This window comes from Phycodurus eques, chromosome 1, assembly GCF_024500275.1.
Source record: "Phycodurus eques isolate BA_2022a chromosome 1, UOR_Pequ_1.1, whole genome shotgun sequence".
NCBI classification, from domain to species: Eukaryota; Metazoa; Chordata; class Actinopteri; order Syngnathiformes; family Syngnathidae; genus Phycodurus; species Phycodurus eques.
The window spans coordinates 25,842,492-25,869,225 of NC_084525.1; the positions used below are offsets into that span (position 1 = coordinate 25,842,492).

Consider the following 26,734-nt stretch of genomic DNA (forward strand, 5'->3'; position numbering starts at 1 on the left):
ACTGGTCCATGGTACTAATCTGTGGTACTAAAACATGTTACTGATCCGTGATACTTGTCTGTACTACTGGTCCATGGATTAACATTTGTTAGCCCGCTAAGAGTAGTGCTAACGCTAATTCTAACGTTTGTACCTTCATGTGGTGGAATGACTTCATCCAGAAGTTTTGGTTTCATTCTCTTCCAGATCTTCTTGATGATCCCCCTTAGCTCCTCGTTCTCCTGATCCGGGTTGCCTGGCGATAGCACAAGCGGAGCATGTCAAAAGACAGCCATGTTGACTGAGACATTTTTCCCGAGGGCATACCTTCGGTCTTGATCTTCAGTGCCGTGCGGACCAGCGCAAAGAGGGTGGCGTTGAATGTCACCATGCCGTCTGCATTCAGAGGCATGTTCATAGCCACCAGACGCTACCAACAGCAACATCAACACCGAGGCAGGAAAGTTTAATGCACGCAGGAAGAGACTTTTGGCTTCAGCCTCATGTGTTCCACCGAATAATTCACAAAAGTTACATGTACTTTATGCTTTACGTATGTTAGCTTGAATTACCTTACACGCTACTCTGTGAGGACACAGTTTTCCAAAGCCAAGAGGAGGTTGTATCCTTCGAAGTAGAGCCACAACATCCAAATGTTTAATGCGACCCCTGAGCGACAATAACACAGAAATGGATGACTCCTCCTACTCCTACCAATTATGAAAAAAAATAATAATCACGATTATTTTCATTATTGAAATCACGATTAGTAAACATGGTTATTCACTGATTTCAAAACTTAGTATTTAGTCAACTTTAAGCATAACTTAAATGAACAACCAGAAAATACATTTGCAAAAGGTAAAGTAATAATAATAATAATAATAATAATAATAGTCATAATTAAAAAAAAAAAAAAAAAAATACAGACATGGTTAAAAATGTGCCAATGTTTTTAGCCATGACTGTATTGTCTATAAAATATATATTTGTCTAAAAAACACGATTGTTCATTGAATTTGAAACTTTAAATACAACTTGGCACGGTGGAGACTGGTTAGAGCGTCTGCCTCACAGTTCTGAGGACCGGGGTTACCCACGAGCAATTTAGAGTCTTAATCAACCTACCACGCATGTTTTTGGGATGTGGGAGGAAACCGGAGTGCCTGGAGAAAACCCACCTAGGCACGGGTAGAACATGCAAACTCCACACAGGCGGGGCCCGGGATTTGAATCCGGTCCCCAGAACTGTGAGGCAGATGTGCTAACGAGTCGGTAGGTAAAATAACAACAACAACAACAACAATAATAATAATAATAATAAATAAAGCAAATATAGACACGGTTAAAATTGTGCCAAAGTTTTTCGCCATGACTGTATTGTCTATAAAATATATGAACCATCTGATCAGTCGACCACTGTGCCGACTATAAAATATATATTTGTCTAAAAAAATCCTTCACTCATTGTTCTGGCATTGAGCAAATAGAAACAATTTTGGTATTGCTAATTGACCTAAAATAAGAAAAGTTTATTCTGAGTTCAAGTCAAACAGTTGGGAAAAAAGTGCATGTCTCTCTCTCTCTCTCTCTCTCTCTCTCTCTCTCTCTCTCTCTCTCTCTCTCTCTCTCTCTCTCTCTCTCTCTCTCTCTCTCTCTCTATATATATATATATATATATATATATATATATATATATATGCTGCTCCTGCTTGGCCTCTTACGGACAGTGTGGTGCAGGGCATGCATAGAGCTACATTCTTACATTAATCTAAAAAGAATAGAAGAAGAAAGTAACGATAGAACTTTAATATATGTCGTTTTTCACAGATTAGGAAGAATATATGCCCATGAGTATTGTTATATCACCTGTCTGCATGTGTTAATACAGTGTTTGTGTGTGAATATCGTTATTTGAAGGGAAATCCCTACCGTGATCTAATGCTACTTCTAGCTAGGGGTCAATAGGGGTTTCCATTGACTATTAGCATTAAGCTGGCAATTTCTAAAACGATGTGTGTCTCGTATTTAAATATGCAATATGTGTAATTTTTTTTTATGTTGTTTCGTTTTGGGCACGGTGGCCGACTGGTTAGAGCGTCAGCCTCACAGTTCTGAGAACCCGGGTTCAATCCCCGGCCCCGACTGTGTGGAGTTTGCATGTTCTCCCCGTGCCTGCGTGGGTTTTCTCCGGGCACTCCGGTTTCCTCCCACATCCCAAAAACATGTATTAATTGGAGACTCTAAATTGCCCGTAGGCATGACTGTGAGTGCGAATGGTTGTCTGTTTGTATGTGCCCTGCGATTGGCTGGCAACCAGTTCAGGGTGTACCCCGCCTCCTGCCCGATCACAGCTGGGATAGGCTCCAGCACGCCCGCGACCCTAGTGAGGATAAGCGGCTCAGAAAATGGATGGATGGATGGATGTTTCGTTTTGTCTTAAAGCATCTTAAAGCACGCTCAGGGAGGGCAGAATAACATACGTCACACGCTTGCTGCAAGCGAAACACGGTGCGTTCAGGTTACTTTTACAAAGCAGGAACTTGCATACACATCCCGCGCCGCTGCACATTGTTTGTCTTTGATTATAACATTTTTATGATCGTGAGAAGCCAAAATCAAAATCACTATTCAATTTTGATTAATCGCCCAGCCATACTACATGCTACATATATGGTTGCATGTTATTTCTGCTTCAATGCTGTCATGAATACGTCTGCATCTCTAAGTGGTCGTACTTGGCCTCTGGATCATATTCTGACCAGATCCTCTTGAACTCATCTAGGTGATGTGGACCCAGGATCGACCAGTCGCGGGTTAGGTAGTCAAAGTTGTCCATGATGACTGCCACAAATAAGTTGATGATCTGTGGACACATACACATTCATCCATATATGCAGATGTGTAATAAAGTAGCATCTACTGGTGTAATAAGATTGTCGTGTAACAATGTAGTGGTGACTTTGTTTAAAAAAAGTATCTACTGGTGTAATGATATAGTAATAAACTGTTAGTTAGTTCGAGGTAGTAGTGGTGTTTCGTGTTGTATAATAGCAACTACATGTGTAATAATAATAATATAGTAATAACCTGTTAAACAAAGTACTGGTGACTAGCGTAATAAAGTATCATCTGCTGTATAATACATAAGTTGTGGTGACTTGATTAAAAAAAGTTGTATCCACTGGTGCAGTAACATATTAATAACCCGTTTGAAAAAGTAGTGGTAACTTGGGTAAAATAGTATCTATTGGTCTAACAACATAGTAACAACATAGTTATTACACCTGTGATTATCTATGTATTAGTGAGTTGTGGAAAAAAAACACACATTACGTGTCTAATAACATAGTAATAATCTGTGTAATAAATAAGAGGTGATTTGATGTATAGTATACGCACCAGGAAGGCACACAACATGAAAAAGCTGATGAAGTAAACGATGGCAAAGTTGCTCCCGCAGCTGAACTCTTCTCCTGGCTCGTAGTCGGACTCAGGATCGCAGCGTTTCCCGGGAAGACTGGCCAGCATGATCTCCTGCCATGCCTCGCCTGTCGCACACCTGTAACACACACACACACACACTTTCACGCACAGTCAAGAGGCCGAGTAAAGTGATGATAAACACCCGACCTGAAGAGGAGGAGGACGGCCTGAGGAAAAGTCTGGAAGTTGTTGTTCCTGTTGATCTGCGTGTGATCCTGCATGGCGACCTTCCCAAACGTCTGATGGAGACACAGGCAAACATGTCACATGATGTCTCAATTCCTCCATTAGGTTGTACAGAAAACCCTCACCCATTTGCAAAACGGCATTTGGAATTTTCTTTCTGGAGAGCTTACCAAAAAGTACTGTATTAGTTGATAAATAATTATTCGATTATTATTATTTATTATTATTCTTTTTCTAATGTACTAAAGCGCCACGTGAGCGTAGGAGTAGCGACTGTCCACCACCAGCTGAAAGCCACACTGCTTGACAGCAAACAACAGCGTCATGGAAGATTCCAGTATAGGTCCGACAATGGGGTGACATGTCACCAGAGAAAGCAGGGCGGTCAACTTCTCAAGATGATGAGAAAGACTAATCTTGGAAGCGATGTCCTCAGTGTACTCTCACCTGCATGCCGATGACTGCGTAGATGAAAAAGATCATGGCGATGAGCAGGGCGACGTACGGGAGTGCCTACGAGGACAAATGGGACCAGTTACAGACCTGCATATATGCGTGTAACTAGCTAGTGGAATCTTGTGTAAAGAAAGTCAAGCACATCGACTGTTGAAATAGCCCGTTTAATTAAGCAGTGGTGATTTGGGGAAAAAAGTAGTATCTCCAAGTGTAATAACATAGTAAAACCCTTTTTATCAAATTGTGGTGACTTTTGTCATAAAGTAGCATCTACAGTTGTAATTACCAGGGTTCTAAATTAACTCTTTTGATCATCAGCCAACGCCTCTGGTAACTTTCTAAAGTTACCAGCCAATCAGAATTTCCACTAGCCAATTTTATTTCTGGTGAAAATAAGAGATTATGAGTGTCAGTGAATTCATTTGATAATTTCATTGGAATTGCTGCATGAATAAAAACAAAAATATACACAGAAAGTAAAAAACATTTTCTTTCTAAAAATTTAAATTAATATGTTTTAACTTTTAACATAACATTTAACATGTTTGTGTGTAGGTAGGCGGAATGGTGAACAACTGGTTAGTCGTTCACCATTTCACAGTTCTGGGGACCAGGGTTCAAATCCCGGCCCTGCCTGTGTGGAGCTTGCATGCTCTCCCCGTGCCTGGGTGGGTTTTCTCCGGGCACTCCGGTTTCCTCCCACATCCCAAAAACATGCGTGGTAGGTTGATTGAAGACTCTAAATTGCCCGTAGGTGTGAATGTGAGTGTGGATTTTTGTGTGTTTCTATGTGCCTTGCGATTGGCTGGCAACCGGTTCAGGGTGTACCCCGCCTCCCGCCCGAAGATAGCTGGGATCGGCTCCAGCAGCCCGCGACCCTAGTGAGGAGAAGCGGTAAAGTAAATGGATGGATGGATGTGTGTAGGTGCCTTGTTTTTAGGTTGAGGTATTTTAGTTTCCCAAACTGCCATAGAAAAAATATGTTGATGATTCCCAAGTTTGGGATCAAACTATTGTATGGTAAATTTTATGGTTAATTTTTGAAACCCCGAAACATAAAATTACATTTCTTTCTATGGACGTTTGTACGTTACTCTATCATAATAATTGCACTGATTCTGAAACATGTAATTAGTAACATTACATAGCTTCGGGAACTCTGGTGGTCTTTTATGGCTCAATTGTAAAATTACTTGTTCCCACCACAAAATTGTTTGTTCTGTTGTTGCCTTTGGCGTACATGCGGCAATCCCGACAAACCATAATGGCATTTTTCTGATCAAACTCAAGCAGCCATTCACGTCCCGTCAGTCATTTGGCATGAAACTTTTTTTTTTTGCTTCACACGGTTGTTCGGTATCCTCGTAATCCCCTGGAAATCCCGGTTTGCCTTCGCGCAGCCAATGCACTTTATGCATCTGTGACCGGTGGCGCTCCTGCCTGGTATCGTACCCCCGACCGCGTCAGTGAGAGTGAGAGTTGAGTGCAATCTCTGGCAGACACACACACACATCACCGGCTAAACTGGCTAGTAAGTTTTTATTACTACTCATTAAAATGAATTTTAACCGGCATTTGGCGGGTTGGCGGGTTTTAATTTAGAACCCTGGTAATAATCAATTAATGACCTGTTTAACTAAGTAGTGGTCACGGGTAAAAATGCTCTAGCTACTGGTGTAATAACATAGTAATAAGCATGTAACAGCGTAGTGGTGCCTTGTGTTTGATAAACATAGCATATAATAATAACATAGTAATAACCTGTTTAACGTAGTGGTGACTTGGGTAAAAAGAGCTTTATCTACTGATATAATATGTATATATATATCGGCCATGATCGGTTATTTGAACTCACTACTCAGTGATCTGTGATAGCTAAATTATTAGTACAATTCATGGCTATTACTGTGTACTAACCTCACTAAAATCAAGACATTACAATTGCACAAAATAATATTAATGCTTCAAATAATAAACCAATTGCAAGTTAAACATATTTATATTGCACTGACATTTCAACAATGCACAAAATAAAATAAACTAATTAAAAAAGGCAGCGATCCCCAAACTTTTAGTGCCACTGACCGTTTTCATGTGAAGACATATTTTGAAGGCGCGGCATAGAAACAAAAACAAATGATGAAAACTATCACTCAGCATTACGCTTCAACTAGCAGTCTTATTATATCTCCACAGCACAGCGTGTTGTAAGAGGCCTATCTATCTACAAACAATTATTCACTACTTTTATTTATAGCATCTGAAGTTACCTACTCATGATGGCAGGTCTCAATGTCCCTATGCCATATTCCGACAGGTGTTATGACAGTAACGACACAGTGCTGTAAAGTGTCATGGTGTTTTAGTGCGCTTCAACGATGAATATAGTGCTCATTAACACACAGTAGTTGTCCACGCATTATTGGACATAATAATCTTGCGACAAAGCTGCCATGGAGGCAATGATTAGTCACATAATGATGCCATCATCAGTGACTGTGATTTCGTCGCGTGGGCTGTTCCGCTCGGGCATTCCTGCGGCTGTGGCTAGCTTTTCAGCGGGGCTAAATACGATGTAGAGCCTCGGCGCTGGTGGAGCTGAAGACACAATCTTGTTTATTCCATGGACATTCCGCGCTGCTGTCTTCTATGCATTATTCGACATAATCTGACAACAAAGTTGCCATGGAGGCGATCATTAGCACCGTGTTTAGCCACGGTAGTGAGCTAGCCACAGCCAGAGGTTCCTGCGCTACGTAGTCACAAAACACTAGCTTTCGGATTTAAACATACAAGATGACAGCGTTGAACGTCCCTGGAGTAAACGAGACTATGAGAGATAATGTCTTAATTCGCGGAGCCAATCAATGACGTTATTGATAGGATCGGTAAATTTAGACTTTGCAGCCTGTCACAAAATTTGCATAAAATGAAAATTATCGGCCGATTTAATTAAGATGATCAGATTGCTGTAAAGTCTAGTAATAACATAGTAATAAGCCGGGAAACAAATTAGGGGTGCCTTGTGTTTAGAAAGTAGCATCTATTGGTGTAATAACAGAGTAAACACCTGTTTAACAAAGTAGTGTTGGATTGTGTAACAAAAAAAAAAAAAAAAGAAATCTTATCTACTGGTGTAAGAACACAGTACTATGCTTGTAATAATAATAAGACCTGCAGCGACTTGATGAAGGTCCATAGCAGGGTTCGGATGCCCTCCCCTTTGCTCAGCAGTTTGACCAATCGCATCACTCGGAAGAGGCGGAAGAAAGTAATGGACACTCGAGAGCTGTCCTCTCCACTCTGACACACACACACACACACACACACACACAAAAACACACACAGGTGAGTGACAGTCAACTTATATGCAAACATTCACATTTGTTATTTTTGTTTGTTTACGTACGCTGAACTCCGTCACTACGATGTCTACCACACTGCCAACCACGATGAGAGCATCAAAGGAATTCCACGCATCCACAAAGTAATGCTGCGCACGCACGCACGCACACACACAAACACACACACACACACACACATAGGCATAGATCATTTTATACTTCACAGGCATAGATCATTTTATACTTGAGACTATGTGTGTCCCGGGATGCACATATCATGGAAACAATGAGGCCCTGCCCTGGAACAATGAGTCCCTGCAATTTATCATCACAGAATACAGATATAATAATCCTTTGCTATATCACGGTTCTTGCTTCGCAGTGCCGCTATATTGTAGATTTTTAAGACAGTTGTTTTATACTGTTTGTAAAATATTTTTGTGTTATCTATTGCAACCAGTTCAGGGTGTACCCCGCCTCCTGCCCAATGATAGCTGGGATTGGACGCCCGCGACCCTTGTGAGGATAAGCGGCTCAGAAAATGGATGGATGGATGGATGTTATCTATTGCTCTTGGGGAGGAATGGTGAAAGACTGGTTAGCACATCTGCTTCACAGTTCTGAGGACCGGGGTTCAAATCCCAGCCCCGCCTGTGTGGAGTTTGCATGTTCTCCCCATGCCTACGTGAGTTTTCTCCGGGTACTCTGGTTTCCTCCCACATACCAAAAACATGCGTGGTAGGGTCCTTGAAGAGTCTAACTTGCCCGTAGGTGTGAATGTGAGTGCGAATGGTTGTTTGTTTATGTGTCCTGCGATTGGCTGGCAACCCTTTCAGGGTGTACCCCGCCTCTCGCCCGAAGATAGCTGAGATAGGCTCCAGCAGCCCGCGACCCTAGTGAGGAGAAGCGGTAAAGAAAATGGATGGATGGATGGATGGATGGATGGATGGATGGATGGATGATATAATGACATTAGACCATAATAAATAATTGCACACCTTACAAATTCTGCCCCGGTAATCAAACATATGAGTACAAGTGTAATGTTCACTCATTTACTAAATAAAAGTAGGGCATTTCACAAGACCAAGTAAATAAAATTAGAAAGTTATATGTGTTCAAATAAAGTGCTCAACTTCAGAAAAATTTAAAAAGTTTGAATTTCCCCTTTTCTGTTTGGTATATTGACACAACAGTGAAGACTCAAACAATTTTACATATTTCAATTTAACGCATCTTAACAACTGCACCAATTTAGTTCAAAAACTTTGTTTTGTTTCATAATGGCGTTTCACATATATGCACTGTTAATAAGTGCTCGCAGTGGGAACTTCCCACTGAGAAGTACAAACAAAAATTACTCTGGCCATTCCATTTGTTCTCTTTATCGGTCATCTTCTGATTTTTCTCCGTCTTTCCCTCACCTTCCACGCTGAGTCTCTTTCTCTCTCCCCTGCTATGTTTCACCTCATCTCTGCCTGGTCTGCGCATAGTCAAAATTACGGCTAGAGATGCAGATTTGATTGGCTGAAGGGGGTGACAGAACTCGCATATGATTGGTCGGCATGGTTCAATCACTACTGTAAAACCTATAATATGTTCCACTGGTTAAAATAGAAGTGCCCCCATATGTTGTGAAATATAACTCTTTTTTTTTTGGCTATGGTGTGTGTCAGTATGGGACTGCTTCTCGGTCTGCCAGTTAATGAACTCTGTTTTAAACGATGTCGACCCGATCGAGTGAGCTGTTTCGCTCCTTAGCTCACTAGCTAGCTAGCTCACGAGCTAGCGAACATAATAAACACTGTATTTTCACGACCATAAGGCTCACTTAAAAGTCTTAAATTTTCTCCAAAATGGAGATATAATGTGACGCCTTATAATGTGACGCACCTTATGTGTGCACCGACTTCCAAAATCTATAAATGTTGTTGTGTGATGAGCGCTCCGCTTGACTTTTTTTTTTTTGGACTTTGTTTTGATCGCTTGACTGACTGGGAGCATTTCCTGCCGACACCCTGCTTATACAGAGGAAAAGCGGACGTGGCTGAGGACAGCATGCGGACGCAAAGGGGGAAGAGTGCGTGAAGGAAAGCCACACCCCCAGTAGGTATATAGCGCCGGGGTGTGCATTGTGCAAAACAACATCGGTTTGGCGAAGGACCCCCGAAAATGGCACCTACGAAGAGGCACAGTTTAAACTGCAAGCTATCAGTTATGCGGAGGAACATGGGAATCGAGCAGCCGCAGCCGCGAGAGAATTCAAGATCAACGAATCCATGGTTTGCAAGTGGAGGAAGCAGGAAAACGAGCTTCGCCAAGTCAAGAAGACGAAGCTGAGTTTCCGCGGGAAAAAAACAAAACGCGGAAACAAGGCGAGGTGGTCCGAGGACTCGAGCAATGGATTAATGAGAAAAGAACAGCCAGGAGAAGTGTCTCAAGTCACCATTCGACTGAGTGCAAGAACTCTGCCATGTGCAGCAAGTGAGGAAGCTTGCCATCATTCCGGGAGGCTTGACTAATGTTGGATTGTTCTATTTTGTACTCATGAAGCTATGTTCCATTATCTAACAATTAAGTTCCGTTTCCAAAACACTAGGGTAATATATGATTAGGTTTTGTTATCCATGTGAATATGTAGGAGTTTAGATTACTGAGGAATGATGGTTTTAGGATGACTCCCCCTTTTCTGATAACACCCAAGGCCAGAGGTACCTTCTGCTAAACAGATATATCAAAACCTCCTGCTGAACAGTCATAACGAAACCTTCTGATGTGTATAAAAGGAGTTAGCTCAAATAAACGAGGTGTGTCATTCAGTGAACCTGCACTCTGGTGTACAGTTGATTGAATGCACCCTGAGACTCAGCACTCTGGTGTCTTATTTTTTCCTCTCTTTTTGGACAAAGAAAACGAACACGCACGGACGATTGAAGGTTCCATGATCTATTGAACATTGACATTATATTACGTCCTTAACACTAAGGAACTCCAACCACTGGACAGCCGTGTAAACAGGGCGTTCAAAGTGAAGTTGCGAGCGGCGTGGAAGTGATGGATGATGGATGACGGCGAACACAGTTTTACTAAAACTAGGAGGCAGCGCCGGGCGAGTTTCGTCACAATTTGTGAATGGATTGTGGATGCTTGGGTTAACGTGTCTGGTTGCACTGTTGTTCGAGCCTTCGTAAAAGCCGGCATCATTTCTGAGGAGCCGCACAGGCAAAGAGACTGACTCCGACAATGACGAGAGGGAACCTGGCGTGTTTGATTGAGAACTTGCCCAGCTGTTCATTTCGGATACAGAAGATGAGGACTTTGATGGATTTGTGGATGAGGATTGATCAAAAAATAACATGAGTACATTGTTAAATAGTTCAATACAGTACAATCGAACTCAGTTTTGCTCCCGCTGCCTTTTAAAAAACATTGTTTTCGCGTGCATGCATGCTACCGGTCGTGAAAATACGGTAGCTAAATTTCCCAAAAGTGTCCTAGTTGTGCGCATGTTTTTTGTTGTTTTTTTTAAAACCTGTCCTGTTCAGCTGCATGGCCTTGCAGAATGGTGGCTCTGTATGCCTTTGCGCTGAAACAGTTTTACTCTTCCCCTGGGAGTTTGAAATACTCCCTCTGCTTAATTTTTTAAAATTAACCTGTGTTGTTAGGGATCCGAGCACAAGTAATTAAAGTCTATAGTGTTTCTATCGAATTTATTAGTGAATGAACACTATATCACATGTACGGAGTTGCTGAGCCAGCACATTGAGGAAAGGTGAGCCTGCTACCCCCCAGTCGAGTCAGCAAGCCCGTCCAGCAGGGGACCCAACCTGGGGGACGCCACCGACCACCCAGGACCCAGGGAGTTTCGGAGCCCAACCGAAGCGCCCCAACCAGTCCCAAGGGGAGGAGCAAGGGTACCGGACCACTGCCCCCCACGTCCAACCACCACACCCCCCATTGTGCGTCTCAGATGCAGGACGCACATCTAACGAGATCCCCGTACAGCTGAGTGTGGTTAACATAGAAACACTTCCTGTGAAGAAGACTTACCCTGAGTCTGAGGGCTAACAGTTTGAGCAGCATCTCCACAGTGAAGAGTCCAGTGAAGACCATATTGAGGATGTCCATGATGTGGCTGAAGGTCTTGGACTGCTCGTAGTGCTGTACACACCAAACATACCTCTCACACAAAGCCCCACCCCTTTGTATCCCCCTGGCCCTGCCATCCCTCAGTTCCACCCACAGGTGTTTACCTGCATCGACCAACTTCAGCCTCATGTGTCCTCAGCACACCTGGACCGCTTGCCTTCGGTCCTACCTTCTCGCCCCACTGTCCCTTAGCGAACATGGACCGCCCTTCTTTGCTCCGATGTTCTCGAGTTTACCTGGATAGCCTCCCTTCGGCCCCAGCTTTCTTCATCTTACCTTGACTGCCCGTAAGCTCCACCCACAGGTGTTTATCTGGACAACCCCCTTTTGGCCCCATCTTCCCACTCCAAACTTCGTTCAGCATACTTGGATCATTCCCTTTAACTCCGCCTTCCCTCAGTTTAACAAAACGTCCCAGCTTTCACCCCAATTTCCCTCAGATTACCATGACCAACCCCCTTCGCTCCAACCTTCCTCTAGCTGATAGTGGGAGGAAAAAGTATGTATAATAGTATAATTTCTTACATTTCTGCATAAAATGGTCATAAATTGTGTTCTGAGCTTCATCTAAATCACAAGAATAATCAAACAAACAAACAAACAAACAGAGTCTGCTTAAACTAATCCCACACAAAAAATATGTTTTCATATTTTCTTGAAAAATAACATTCACAGGACAGGAGGGAAAAAGCAACTGAACTCTTGGATTTAATAATTGGTTGGCCCTCCTTTGGCAGCAATAACATTTTCTATAGTTGCAGATTAGATGATCAAGATGAATTTTGGACCGTTCCTCTTCAAAAACTGTTGCAGTTAAGCAAGATTCCTGGGATATCTGGTGTGAATAGTTCTCTTGAGGTCATGCCACAACATCAGGTCAGGACTTTGACTGGACCACTCCAGAACATGTATTTTGTTCTTCTGAAGCCATTCTGTTGTTGATTTGCTTCTGTGTTCTGGATCATAGTCCTGTTGCAACACCCACCCTCTTTTGAGCTTCAACTGTTGGACAGATGGCCTCAAATCTTCTGCAAAATATCTTGATAAGCCTGTGAATTAATTTTTCCACTGATGATAGCAAGCTATCCTGGCCCGGAGGAAGCAAAGCATGCTCATACCATGATGCTCTCTCCACCATGCTTGGCCGTTGGGATACGTTTTTAATGTTAGTGTGCTGTGCCTCCACACATGGCGTTATGAGTTCTTCCCAAACAATTCAATTTTGGTTTCATCTGTGCATTATATGTATTGTGTGTATTGTGCCAGTAGTGCGATGGAACAGCCAAGTGCTCTTTAGCAAACTTCAGACGTGCAGCATGTTTTTTTTTTAGACAGCACCCGCTTCCTCTCTGGTGTTCTCCCATGAACCCCAATCTTGTTTAATGTTTTACGTATGTAGATTTGTCAACAGAGATGTTGGCATGTGCCAGTAATTTCTGTAAATCTTCAGCTGACACTCTAGGTTTTAGCTACAGCTGGGCTCTTGCAGTCATCTTTACAGGACGGCCACTCCTTGTAATAGAAGCAACAGTGGTGAACTTATTCCATGTAACAGTGGGGCTAAACGGTATTTAGTCAGCCACCAATTGTGCAAGTGCTCCCACTTAAAAAGGTGTGAGAGGCCTGTAATTTTCATAATTTCACCTATGAGAGACAAAATGAGAAAAAAACAAAAAAATCCAGAAAATCACATTGTCTGATTTTTAAAGTGGGCGGAACGGTGCACAACTGGTTAAAGCATCTGCCTCACAGTTCTGAGTACAATCCCCGGCCCCACCTGTGTGGAGTTTGCATGTTCTCCCTGTGCCTGCGTGGGTTTTCTCCGGGCACACCGGTTTCCTCCTACATCACAAAAACATGCATGGTAGGTTAATTGAAGTCTCTAAATTGCACCTAGGTGTGAATGTGAGTGTGTATGGTTGTTTGTTTACGTGTGCCCTGCGATTGGCTGGCAACCAGTTCAGGGTGTACCCCGCCTACTGCCCGACGATAGCTGTGATAGGCTCCAGCACTCCCGCGACCCTTGTATGGATAAGCAGCTCAGAAACTGAATGGATGGATGGATGATTTTTAAAGCATTTATTTGCTAATTATGGTGGAAAATAAGTATTTGGTCACCCACAAACAAGCAAGATTTCTGGCTCTCACAGACCTGTAACTTCTTCTTTAAGAGCCTCCACTGTCCTCCACTCATTACCTGTTTGAATGGCACCTGTTTGAACTCGTTATCAGTACAAAAGAGACCCTTTCACAACCACAACCAGTCACACTCCAAACTCCACTCTGGCCAAGACCAAAGAGCTGTCAAAGGAGACCAGAAACAAAATCGCAGACCTGCACCAGGCTGGGAAGACTGAATCTGCAATAGGTAAGCAGCTTGGTGTGAAGAAATCAACTGTGGGGGCAATTATTAGAAAATGGAAGACATAAAAGACCACTGATAATCTCCCTCGATCTGGGGCTCCACGCATTTTGACTCCCGTGGAGAAATCCTAGAACCACACGGGGGGACCTACTGAATGACCTGCAGAGAGCTGGGACCAAAGTAACAAAGGGTACCATCAGTAACACACTATGTAGCCAGGGACTCAAATCCTGCAGTGCCAGACGTGTCCCCCTGCTTAAGCCAGTACATGTCCAGACCTGTCTGAAGTTTGCTGGAGAGCATTTGGATGATCCAGAAGAGGATTGGGAGAATGTCATATGGTCAGATAAAACCAAAATAGAACTTTCTGGTAAAAACTCAACTTGTCGTGTTTGGAGAAGAAAGAATGCTGAGTTGCATCCAAGGAACACTTTACCTCCTGTGAAGCATGGGGGTGCAAACATCATGCTTTGGGGCTGTTTTTCTGCAAAGGGACCAGGACGACTGATCCGTGTAAAGGAAAGAATGAATGGGCCCATGTATTGTGAGATTTTGAGTGAAAACCTCCTTCCAACAGCAAGGGCATTAAAGATGAAACTTGGCTGGGTCTTTCAGCATGGCAATGATCCCAAACACACCGCCAGGGCAAATAAGGAGTGGCCTAGCCATTCTCCAGATCTCAACCCCATAGAAAATGTTTGAGGGAATTGAAAGTTTTGAGGGAATTGAAAGTCTGTGTTGCCCAGCGACAGCCCCAAAACACCATTGCTCGAGAGGAGATCTGCATGGAGGAATGGGCCAAAATACCAGCAACAGTGTGTGAAAACCTTGTGAAGACTTACAGAAAACATTTGACCTCTGACATCATTGCCAACAAAGGGTATATAACAAAGTATTGAGATGAACTTTTGTTATTGACCAAATATTTATTTTCCACCATAATTTGCTTATACATTCTTAAAAAATCAGACAATGTGATTTTTTTCCCCCCCTCATTTTTTTTCTCATAGGTGAGGTATATTTGGGATGAAAATTACATGCCTCTCTCATCTTTTTAACCGGGAGAACATGCACAATTGGTGGCTGACTAAATACTTTTTTGCCCCACTGTATAGACAATTTCTCTAAACGTAGACTGATGAACTTCAAAACCTTTAGAGATACTTTTGTAACCTTTTCCAGCTTTATACGAGATTATAAATAAAGTCCTGACCTCAACCCAATTGAAATGTTGTGGCATGACCTCAGGAGAGCTACTCACACCAGACATCCCAGGAATGTCGCTGAACAACAACACTTTACATTTATGCACAACATGCTGCATTTACATACGCAACATTTTTTTGTCTTGAGTTTGTTGTCACTTTTCTGGCTGGCCAATTATACATGCACTCACTGTCGTAGTCTCGCCATGCTGCACTATTTGCATACCTGTTGTTGACCAATACTGGCCACCCATGTGCCTGAGTAGCATCTGCAACATTTGCACAATCGACATTGTCCCAGATTATCGAACTACTAGTCACTTTAAACTGCATACATTTCCTGAAGTGTCGGCGCCCTTTGCACAATATTCATTGTGTTGGACTATTGTTCTATTAGTCATTTCAAATTGCTCTAATTGCTAGAGGACTATGCATCTTTTTGCACAATTGCAAAAAAAAAATTGTACCGGCATTACCAGATTACTAGCAACCTTTTATTGCTGAGTGACTGTTTTTTTCAATGTCTTTATGGCTCAAAAGTATTCTGTCAATTGACTGTCTGTTGTCGTACTCGAGCAGCTCCAACTACCGGAGACAAATTCCTTGTGTTTTTTATATACTTGGCAAATAAAGATGATTCTGATTCTTAAGTAAAAAGGAATGCTCCAAAATTGATCCTACTGGTTGCGCATGTCTGATCAGCAACTATCGGAAATGTTTGTTTGATGTTATTGCTGCCAAAGGAGGGTCAACCAGTTAATGGTCAGAGGACAAAGATTTAAAACAAATTTCTTGATAACTCCAGAAGCCCTTTACAAATCACATCTGCTATTTGGATGTGGTTATATGGCAGATATAGAGCAGTTAAATCGATATGATACAGAATGCGCCTTCTGCTTTTTGCATCCCGAGCCTTCCAGTCTTCGTCTCCTTCCGGTGCTGTGACGTCACACACGCCAAACATCCTGTTTATTTGGCGTTGTGTGCTATTGTTCCATGCTGTTGTTCCCGTCCTTGTATATTTGTTGTCGTATAATTTAACAATGTCACAATGTCTTATTGTGTGGCATTTGGTTGTACAAATGGTTCAGGCAGCGGCAAGAGTTTTTTTTTTTTTTTGGCTTTCCAAGTGAAAAAGGAATATGTGACCAGTGGATAGGCAAAGTCAGTTGACAGATGAAGAAACGTGCTCAGCTATGGGTGCCTAGCAAGCATTCCAAACTGTCCCGTGTTTTGAGTAAGACTTAGCAGAAAGCGTTGGATACAGAGGCAGAGGCTGAAACCAGGTGCGGTGCCAACTATTTTTCCATCGGCACCTCCACCGCCAGCAAGAGAACTAAATCTTGTAGCCGCCACGTTGGCACCACGTAGCCGCCACGTAGGCGCAGACAAGAGGTGAGCATTCCGTGTATATACCTAGGACTCTATTATGGTTACTATGCACTGGGGAGTAGGAAAAAAAGACCCACACAGTACTTTTCAGTACCGTCGTCTGTACTTTTGCCTATATGACAAGCCAACAGACACACGGCAAAGACTTAGTGTGCGGCGTGTTATAACGCATAATGGCACCCCTGGGGGGGTATTATTTCAAAGCAAAGCAAATTTATTTATATAGCGCATTTCATACACAAGGTAAGTCAATGTGCTTTACATGATTAAAAACATTTAAAAACAAAGGGAAAAAAACATCTTATGAACATTTAAAATTAAGAGGAATATAAATAAATAAATAAATACATAAAATAAAAATACAATTAAAACAGCAAACAGTGCAAGAAATATAATTTAAAAGTGGAAATGCTCTAAAAAGCATGGGAAAAAAGAAGAGTTTATAATCTGGACTTAAAAACATGCACACTTGGGGCTGACGTCACTTCTGTTGGCAACTTATTCCAGCAGCATAATAGCTAAATGCTGCGTCACCATGTTTGCTTTGGACTCTCTGCTCCACTATTTGACCTGCGTGTCGATCTCAGAGCCCTACTGGGTTTATATTCCATCAGCATTTCATGTATTCTTTAACCATTTAGTGATTTATAGACCAGTAGCAGAACTTTAAAATATATTCTAAAGCTGACTGGAAGCCAGTGTAAAGACTTTAGAATTGGAGTAATATGCTCTGACCTCTTTGTTCTGGTCAGAACTTGCATTCATTTTTAGGGATTCCAGTCAGAAGACCATTACAATAGTAAAGTCTACTTGAGATAAAAGCATGGATGAGCTTCCAGAGTGAAGGCTTGCATATGTCAAGCAGACCATGCTTGACACATGCAAGCCTTCACTCTGGATATGTTCTTCAGATGATAGAAGGCAGTTTTAGTAATTGGTTTGATATGACTGTTGAAAGTCAGGTCGGAATCTATCAGAACACCAAGGTTTCAGACTTGGGCTTTCGTTTTGAAAGAGAGTGACTCCAGTTATTTACGAACAGCAATTCTCTTTTCTTTATTGCCAAAAACAATTATCTCAGTTTTGTTGTGGTTTAATTGAAGACAATTTAGGCTCATCCAGATATTTATCTGTCTTAGACAGTGACACAACACCTCAATTGAACTGTAGTCATATGGAGCCACTGCAAGATATAAGTGTGTGTCATTTGCATAGCTATGATAGTCAAGATTAAAGTTCTGAAGAATTTGACCCAAGGGTAGCATATACATGCTGAACAGGAGGGGTCCAAGAACTGACTCTTGAGGGACCCCATAGGTCATTGCCATTCGATGAGATTGAGCACTTCCAATGGTTAGAAAATAACTAATTTCCTCCAGGTAGGACCTGAACCATAAAAGGGCTCTTCCATTTAGTCCTACCCACGTTTCCAACCTGTTCCGCAGGACTCAATATGCAACATCAAAACTTCATTTTTAGCTAAACTATCGTTGAAAATTTGCTGAAAGTTACGTGCATGTATTACATAACATATAAACAAGGCAACTATGAATTTTAACTGACCCCATAACATCTTTGTCATCTGACCTTTAATAAATCCAAGGGTTCGCTTACTTTTTCCTCCATGTCCTATGAATGTTTACGTTGTTGTTCATAAAAATACGAAAACATATTTTTTGGGCTGGCAATAGTTTAACCAGATTCTGTTTCTTTATTCTTGTGATTCAGATGAAGATCACACGACATTTAATGACCAATTCATGCAGAAATTTAAGAAATTCTCATACAGGTTCTCATACTTTTTCCTCCCACTGTACCGGGACCGGCCCACTTCAGCTCCACCTTTCCTCATTTTCCCTGGTCCACCCTAGACGCTGACATGGGGAATGGATGTTGACTCCCAATCCTGAGTGAGTGTTTAAAAAAAAAATAATAATCCTGCTCCCTACCACTCCCACAGAGATCAATCCCACTCCCTCTCAATGCCAAGTGCTTAAATAAAATTCCTGCCAAATCCCGGCCAGTGTTTTAAAAGAATCCCACTCCCATAGCGATTCATCCCAATCCTGAGCCAAAATATGACAGACTCCTACTCCCATCCCTTTTTCCCCCCTTCTTTAATCCCAGTAAATCCTGCTTTGTTTTTCTTCCTAGGTATAAAATATGCAGTACAGGAGGTCCTTGATTTACGAACGAGTTCCGTTCCTACGCTGGCGACGTGACCCGAATTTCCGCGTAAGTCGGATTTCACCGTTAAAGTCGAAATTTACGTCGAAATACTTCTGTTACGGGTATTGTCCCACGTGATTGTGACAGCAAGCTCAGTGTGTGTGAGCGTGTGCGTCAATGTGTGAGTGAGACGGGACTGTGAAGGAGGAAGGAGTGCGCGCCAGTGCGAGTGTGTACAGTATCAAGTGTAGTGACGACGACCGGGGAAGAGTAGCGATTAGCGGAGGACCCGTTGACGTTGAATGTGCAGACTATGTGTAGGAGCTAATAAAGCCATTAAAGCAGCAAATCGGTGCTTCGTGCCTTTATTGTCACCCAGCTCAGCTGTGCAACGAGAGAAGGGCGTTAACCCCTGCATCTCCCAACCACGGTCAGGTGACCGTAGCAGGAAAGGTTAACACTTCGTATGAAGAAACTACATTAAAATAAACAAATAAGATGCCGTACTTACCATTATTGCTAAGAGTGTGAAAAAAGGCAAAGATACTCCCGGCACACAAACACAGACAAACACTATCCCACTAGCTACGCAGAAACACTATGGTGCTGGGGACGAGGCATGGGCGTCGTAAAGTCGAAACGTCGTAGGTCGAATACGTCGTAACTCGAGGACTTCCTGTACGTCTGCCTACTCAAAGTAATAAATACATCGAATTACCGGAATGATCAAGAAATAAAACATGAGTTTAATAACAAAAGCCATATTCATCCCTTAGTTTAGCAATGTTTAGCTTGATGCTGAAGGGAAATGTTCAAATATTGATTTGATTAAAGTTAAAATAAAATAAAATATAACTGCATTATGGTTTCACTCCCATCATGGATTCCACTCACGTCAACTCCTGCCATCATGCTTTTTACCCCTGTCTATTCCTGTTGACTTTGTTGTCATAGAGCCCGCTCCCGCCCGCTACCGATGACGTTCTCTACCCCTCCTGCCCAATCCCATCATTGATGGTGAAATTCACTCCCATCCTGCGGGACTCCTACGGGACCTGGCAGGAATCCAGAAAAAGTCTGCCTCTAGTCCGCCCCGTTTCGGCAGCACTTTCCCTCAGCTCCAACCATGGGTGATTACCTCGACCGCCCCCTTTTGCCCAACTTTCCCTTAGCTCCCACCCACAGGTGTTTACCTGGATGGCGAGCGTGACAGTGTTGAGCAGGATGAGCACAAACATGACGTACTCAAAGGCTGTGGAGTTGATGATGGACCAGAACCTGTACTGAACTGGGTTCTTGGGGATGTAGAGCTTTAGGGGCTGAGCCTTTAGAGCGTACTCGACGCATTGACGCTGTGGAACGACATCCAACATTAGCGGAGGACTCAAGCTCACATGTAGAAAAGTGTGTGATCTTTTTGTTGCGGTTTGGGGACGTTTACCTGGTTCTTGTCCAGTTCACAATTCTTATACTCCTGCTCTCCCTGCTCCCTGAACGTGATGATGACGAAACCCACGAAGATGTTCATCATGAAGAAGGCGATGATGATGATGTAGACGATGAAGAAGATGGAGATCTCCACACGGTAGTTGTAGATGGGACCCGAGTTCTCCCCGTTGGCGTCGATGGCCTTGTATAGCAGGCTGGGGGGTGGCCAGCAGAGCTTCATTGTGCCATCAAAACACTACTCCAACACACACACACACACACGGACAGAGTACTCACGCGGGCCAGCCCTCAAAAGTAGACACGGTGAAGAGTGCCATCATTCCCATGAGCACATTGTCAAAATTGAAGTCACTGTTGTGCCAAATTCTTTCTCGCACCATCGGATGGTTTACGTCTCCATCTTTGTACACCACAAATGTCCCTCTGGACACACGCACACATACATAAACATGATGTCATCTTGATTTTTTTTAAAAAATGTGAATGTTTGACATACTTGCACTGTTCAGGTGTGTGTTTGGCCTCATCGGTACAACGATAGAATTTACCCTGATGACACAAAAAATTATGTTTTATCACTTACATATATGTACTGTATATACATACACAAACACCAACACAAACGTGCATAAATACAGTACATATGCACGCACACACGCAGACATATGCTTGGGGGTGACAGTTAAAATTGGATTAGAGGTTGTAGTTAGGAGTAGGGTTAGGTTCTAGAATTTGGTTGGGGATTAGCTGCACTGTTGTGGTGTAGGGTTATGTTTGGGGGTTATGGTGAGAGTTCTATTATTGGTTTAGGGGCCAGGGATACCTTTAGGGGGCAAGGGTTTGGTTGGGTTTTGGGATTATTGTTGGGGATCTTGGATTATGGGTAAAGGGTTGGTTTTGGTGTTAGGGTATGGGTAAAAAATAGGGTTGGAATAGAGATTACGGGTAGGAGTAGTGTGACAGGTCAGGGACTAGGGTAAATGTAGGTGGTTAGCAGAATATTTAGGGTTAAATTTAGATTAGATGTTACGGTTAGGAGTTGTGGTTGGGGTAAGGGTTTGATCAGGATTAGGGTTAATACTGGGTTTAGGGTTATTTTCATGGGTTACGGTTAGGAGTACAGTTAGGTTTTTGATTTTGGTTTTAGATTAGATTAACTGTTTGGGTTTTGGGTTGAGTTTGGGCGTTACAATTAGGGTTGTTGATGCTTAGAGCAGAGTTAGGGGTTTGGTTTAATTAGAGATCAGGGTTACTATTAGGGGCATGGATTAGAGTTCAGGGGTTAAGGTAGTAGAGAAGGTTCCACAGTTTGGGTTCATAATTCTTTTTGGATTAGGGATTATGGTTAGCAGTAAAGTTAGGGTTTGGTTAGGGATTAGAGCTAATGTTGGGGGTTAGGGTCACATTTGGAGTTAGAGTTGGATTAGAAATTACATTTAAGAGTAGATTTATTTGTGCTCAGATTTCCCTCACCTTGAAGAGTTGCACCCCGATACACGCAAACATGAACTGGAGCAATGTTGTGACGATCATGATGTTGCCGATGGTCCTGATGGCCACAAACACACATTGGACCACGTGCTGTGAGACACACACAAATTCATACACACAAAGATTTATCATCAAACTTCCCGCGGTGTATCTGGTGGTGCCTGGCAGCCGTTTTGACCCACATACCCGTTTGCTTACCTTGAGGCCTTTGGCTCTGTTTATGGCCCTCAGAGGTCTGAGCACACGGAGGACCCTCAGGATCTTTACCACCGAGATGGCACTGGAACTGTAAACACACACACACACGCAGAAACACACACACACACACACAAACAGACATACACACACAACAATTTGGCCAAATTGCTGACTCAACTGACAAAAATCTTGCTGGCCCACATAGACTTCTAATGTTAGCCTAGGTAGGCATATATTTGGTTGTGTTGCTAAATTAGTGATCATCTGATTTTGCAAAAATGGAGGAAACCGGCGTGTAAGTATAATTTCTTCATTGCTATTAGTTACTAAGTTTTTGGTTTTTTTTACTCAGTGATACATCGATACAATCCTTTGTTTAATACACGTATAGTAGGGGTTTAACAAAGATTCGAACGGTATCACGATTTGTAGTTGCCGATTCTATTTAAGGGTGATATTTGTTCATTTGGAACGACCCGATCTGAAATGATTTAGTTGCTTGAAATCTATTCAGTAGTGACTGTGAAATAAATACCTGTATACTGGACAGTGGAGGTGAAATTTCCTAGATTCCTGTTGTTTCTTGTAAGGAAATCATCCATCCATCCATCCATTTTCTACCGCTTATCCGAGGTCGGGTCGCGGGGGCAGTACCTCATACAGCTCTTCCGGGGGGATCCCGAGGCGTTCCCAGGCCAGCCGAAAGACATAGTCTCTCCAGCGTGTCCTGGGTCGTCCCTGGGGTCTCCTCCTGGTTGGACGTGCCCGGAACACCTCACCAGGGAGGTGTCCGGGAGGCATCAGAATCAGATGCCCCAGCAAACTCATCTGGCTCCTCTTGATGTGGAGGAGCAGCGGCTCTACGCTGAGATCCCGGTTGACCGAGCTTCTCACCCTATCTCTAAGAGAGAGCCCGGACACCCTGCGGAGGAAACTCATTTCGGCCGCTTGTATCCGGGATCTTGTTCTTTCAGTTACGAACCACAGTTCGTGACCATAGATGAGGGTATGGACATAGATCGACTGGTAAATTGAGAGCTTCGCCTTTCTGGTTAGCCCCTTCTTTACCACAAAGGACCGATACAAAGTCCGCATCACTGCAGACGCTGCACTGATCTGCCTGTCAATCTCCTGTTCCATTCTTCCCTCACTCGTGAACAAGACACCAAGATACTTGAACGCCTCTAATTGGGGCAGGACCTGGAGAGGGGACGCCACCCTTTTCCGAATGAGGAACATGGTCTCAGATTTGAAGGTGCTGATTCTCATCCCAGCCGATTCACACTCGGCTGAAAACTGCTCCAGTGAAAGTTGGAGATCACGGCTTGATGAAGCCAACAGAACCACATCATCTGTAAAAAGCAGAAATGCAATACTGAGGCCACCAAACCGGATCCCCTCTACGCCTCGGCTGTGCCTAGAAATTCTGTCCATAAAGGTTATGAACCTTTGTAGAGCTGGTCCACTATTCCACGGCCAGGATGAAAACCACACTGCTCCTCCTGAATCTGAGATTTGACTTCCCGACGGACCCTCCTCTCCAGCACCCCTGAATAGACCTTACCAGGGAGGCTGAGGAGTGTGATACCCCTGTAGTTGGAACTAACATCTCCTCAGATAGGTATACCTGCTACTTCTGATGTTGTTTTTCATCCATCCATCCATCCATCCATCTTCTTCCGCTTATCCGAGGTCGGGTCGCGGGGGCAGTAGCTTTAGTAAGGAAGCCCGGACTTCCCTCTCCACAGCAACTTCCTCCAGCTCTTCAGAGGGGATCCCGAGGCATTCCCAGGCAAGCTGAGAGACATAGGAGACGCCCGAGTTTTTGCCTCAGCAAACACCAAAGCTGCATTCCGCTTGGCCAGCCGGTACCCATCAGCTGCCTCAGGAGTCCCACAGGCCAAAAAGGCTCGATTGGACTCCTTCTTCAGCTTGACGGCATGCCTCACCGCTGGTGTCCACCAACGGGTTCGGGGATTGCCGCCACGACAGGTACCGACGACCTTACGGCCACAGCTCCTGTCGGTCGCCTCGGCAATAGAGGCGCGGAACATGGTACACTCGGACTCAATGTCCCCCGCCGGAGATGGGAGTTGAAACTCCTTCTGACAGGGGTTTCTGCCAGACATTCCCGGCGGACCCTCACAATACGTTTGGGCCTGCCAGGTCGGACCGGCATCTTCCCCACCATCAGAGCCAACTCACCACCAGGTGGTGATCAGTTGATAGCTCTGCCCCTCTCTTCACCCAACTGTCCAAGACATGAGGCCGCAAGTTCTATGACACGACTACAAGGTCGATTATCGAACGGCAACCTCAGGTGTCCTGGTGCCAAGTGCACGTGTGGACACCTTTATGCTTGAACATGGTGTTCGTTATGGACAATCAATGGTGAGCACAGAAGTCCAATAACAAAACACCACTCGGGTTCTGATCGGGGAGTGCCGTTCCTCCCAATCGCACCCTTCCAGGTCCCCCAGTAGAACGATGGAGTCCCCAGCGGGAGCACTCTCCAGCACCCCTTCCAGGGGCTCCAAAAAGCGTGGTTAATCTGAACTGCTGTTTGGTGCATAGGCACAAACAACAGTCAGGACCCCTCTTGTCCACTGGGGTGAACCCCAACGTACAGGCGCCGAGGTGTGGGGCAATAAGTATACCCATACCTGCTCGGCGCCGCTCACCATGGGCAGCTCCAGAGTGGAAAAGAGTCCAACCCCTCTCAAGAGGACTGGTACCAGACTATATCTAGTCAGAACCTCTCAATCTCACACACCAGCTCCTAGATCCAGTTGATTCTTTCTTCATATGGGGTTTTTGGAGCCGTGCTTTGTCTGGTCCCTCACCTAAGACATGTTTGCCATGGGTGACCCTACTAGGGGCGTAACGCCCCAGACAACTTAGCTCCTAGGATCATTGGGACACACAAACCCCTCCACCACAGTAAGGTGACGGCTCAAGGAGAGGTGTTGTTTTTTTTACATAGAATGAATACAAATACAATATTGGACGACGAGGGATTGGCACACTTAAACTGGAAATACAGTCACTACTTCGAGTTTCTCTAAAGAAGACAATACTAAGGTTCGTTGTACATTATGTGCGCATGCACACACACACACTATCTTTATATCTATCTATCTATCTATCTATCTATCTATCTATCTATCTATCTATCTATCTATCTATCTATCTATCTATCTATCTATCTATCTATCTATCTATCTATCTATCAGTTAAGAGTCTTTAAAGAAGTGTACTGAGAATGGTGTGCTTGTATATATTTAGGTGGCTATTTGGCATGTCAAGTCTGCACGAAGTTGCTCATTTAATGTGCCTTCAACTACACTCATTTAAGTTATTTGTTCATGTTGAGGCGGCACGGTTCACAGTTCTGAGGACCCGGGTTCAATCCCCGCCTGTGTGGAGTTTGCATGTACTCCCCGTGCCTGCGTGGGTTTTCTCCGGGCACTCCGGCTCAAGAAATCAGTAAAGTAACTCAGTTACTTTTTCAAGGTAACTGTGGCAACACTGTTCCACACACATGACTAAACCAAAATGGCGGCTTGGCTCGCTGGTTTCTCTTCTGCCATTCGCAATGCTGTTTTGTTGCGCATGCAACGATACAGACAGAATATCTTAATCAAATAAAGTTTAACGTCTTTATCATTAAAAGTGCTAAAAAACAGACTGCCATGTTTACATTCAATATATTATTTCCTAGTATCGATACAATCAAATGATTTTAGATCGACATGCATCGTCCGGAAGGCCAACTTGCCGAGCACATATCAATGTAGTTGGATCATAGGAATATAAATCGATACATCGGTGTAGTGAGAGAAACACACCTGGACCAGCAACACGTCATCACTGGCCAAGAAAACTCACCAGCGTCTCTAATTCCTGTGCAAACTGAGAAGAGCCAGATCCCCGACCCCCATCAGAGGGACCATAGAGAGCATCTTGACCAATGGCATCACTGTGTGATGCGGACCCTGCAACGCATCCTGCCGCAAGACTCTCCATCACATAGTGAGGGCAGCTGAGAAGATCATCGCAATCTCTCTTCCCTCCCTGCAGGACATTTACAGCACCTGCCTCACCCGCAAAGCCCTCCGCATCGCGGGGGACGCCACCCATCCATCACACAGCCTCTTCAGTCTGCTGCCATCAGGCAGTCTGCAGGCCAGGACTAGCCGACTCAAAGACAGTTTTGTTCATCATGCTGTCAGGAATCTGAACTCTCTGCCCGCTCTGCCACCTCTACCCTCTCTGTCCTCTGCCTACCTGAGCTCTGATGCCCCGCAAACATGCAGATGCACACACACACACTCTTACACCAGACTCAGGGTCGCACCAGTCACTTTAGCAGCATTGAGGTTTTGTCATCTAATTTATAAATGTCTTATTTGCCTTGGTTCTCTGACCTTGTCTATGTTGCACACATCACCTCACCTGTCCTTTGATATTTGCACATTCAATTAATACTATTTATACTGTATATACAAAAGTTTATTTAGCTTTTATATTGATATTCCCTTGAGTACCGTAATTTCAATCCTCTGTATGTGTTACACATCTTGAAGAATTGACAATAAAAGTACCTTGTACCTTGTAATATACATTGTTTTCCCCGCATATTCAACATTCACAGATTCGCCGATTCACTGATTGTTTTGGGAACCTACCCTCCGTTATTTGCTGAAAACTCACGTTCAGTGTTCCAGTGTTCAGGCCAAAGCCTGTGTCATTTAAAAATATGCATTTGGTGCCATCTTGTGGCATCTTGGTGCAAAGGAACTATGTTGAAGTGTGGGGAGGAGCTTCATTTAGTCAAGCTTGTGAATTTTCGCTATTCACAGCAG

At 43.6% G+C, this 26,734-nt stretch overlaps 1 protein-coding gene across 2 annotated transcripts in view; it reads right to left on the minus strand.

Moving 5' to 3' along the window:
• cacna1fb (calcium channel, voltage-dependent, L type, alpha 1F subunit) overlaps positions 1–26,734 on the minus strand; it is an 88,884-nt gene that overhangs the window by 10,180 nt on the left and 51,970 nt on the right. For both annotated transcript variants that reach the window (XM_061685121.1, XM_061685110.1), the window contains exons 25-40: positions 21,870–21,957; positions 21,654–21,761; positions 20,677–20,729; positions 20,457–20,603; positions 20,173–20,374; positions 19,925–20,083; positions 11,502–11,612; positions 7,517–7,600; positions 7,282–7,410; positions 4,099–4,164; positions 3,613–3,704; positions 3,382–3,541; positions 2,718–2,845; positions 552–648; positions 307–409; positions 134–235 (exon numbers count right to left, since the gene is read on the minus strand). In XM_061685121.1, coding sequence (XP_061541105.1) covers positions 134–235; positions 307–409; positions 552–648; positions 2,718–2,845; positions 3,382–3,541; positions 3,613–3,704; positions 4,099–4,164; positions 7,282–7,410; positions 7,517–7,600; positions 11,502–11,612; positions 19,925–20,083; positions 20,173–20,374; positions 20,457–20,603; positions 20,677–20,729; positions 21,654–21,761; positions 21,870–21,957 — 1,829 coding nt within the window. The remainder of the gene's footprint in view (positions 1–133; positions 236–306; positions 410–551; positions 649–2,717; positions 2,846–3,381; positions 3,542–3,612; positions 3,705–4,098; positions 4,165–7,281; positions 7,411–7,516; positions 7,601–11,501; positions 11,613–19,924; positions 20,084–20,172; positions 20,375–20,456; positions 20,604–20,676; positions 20,730–21,653; positions 21,762–21,869; positions 21,958–26,734) is intronic.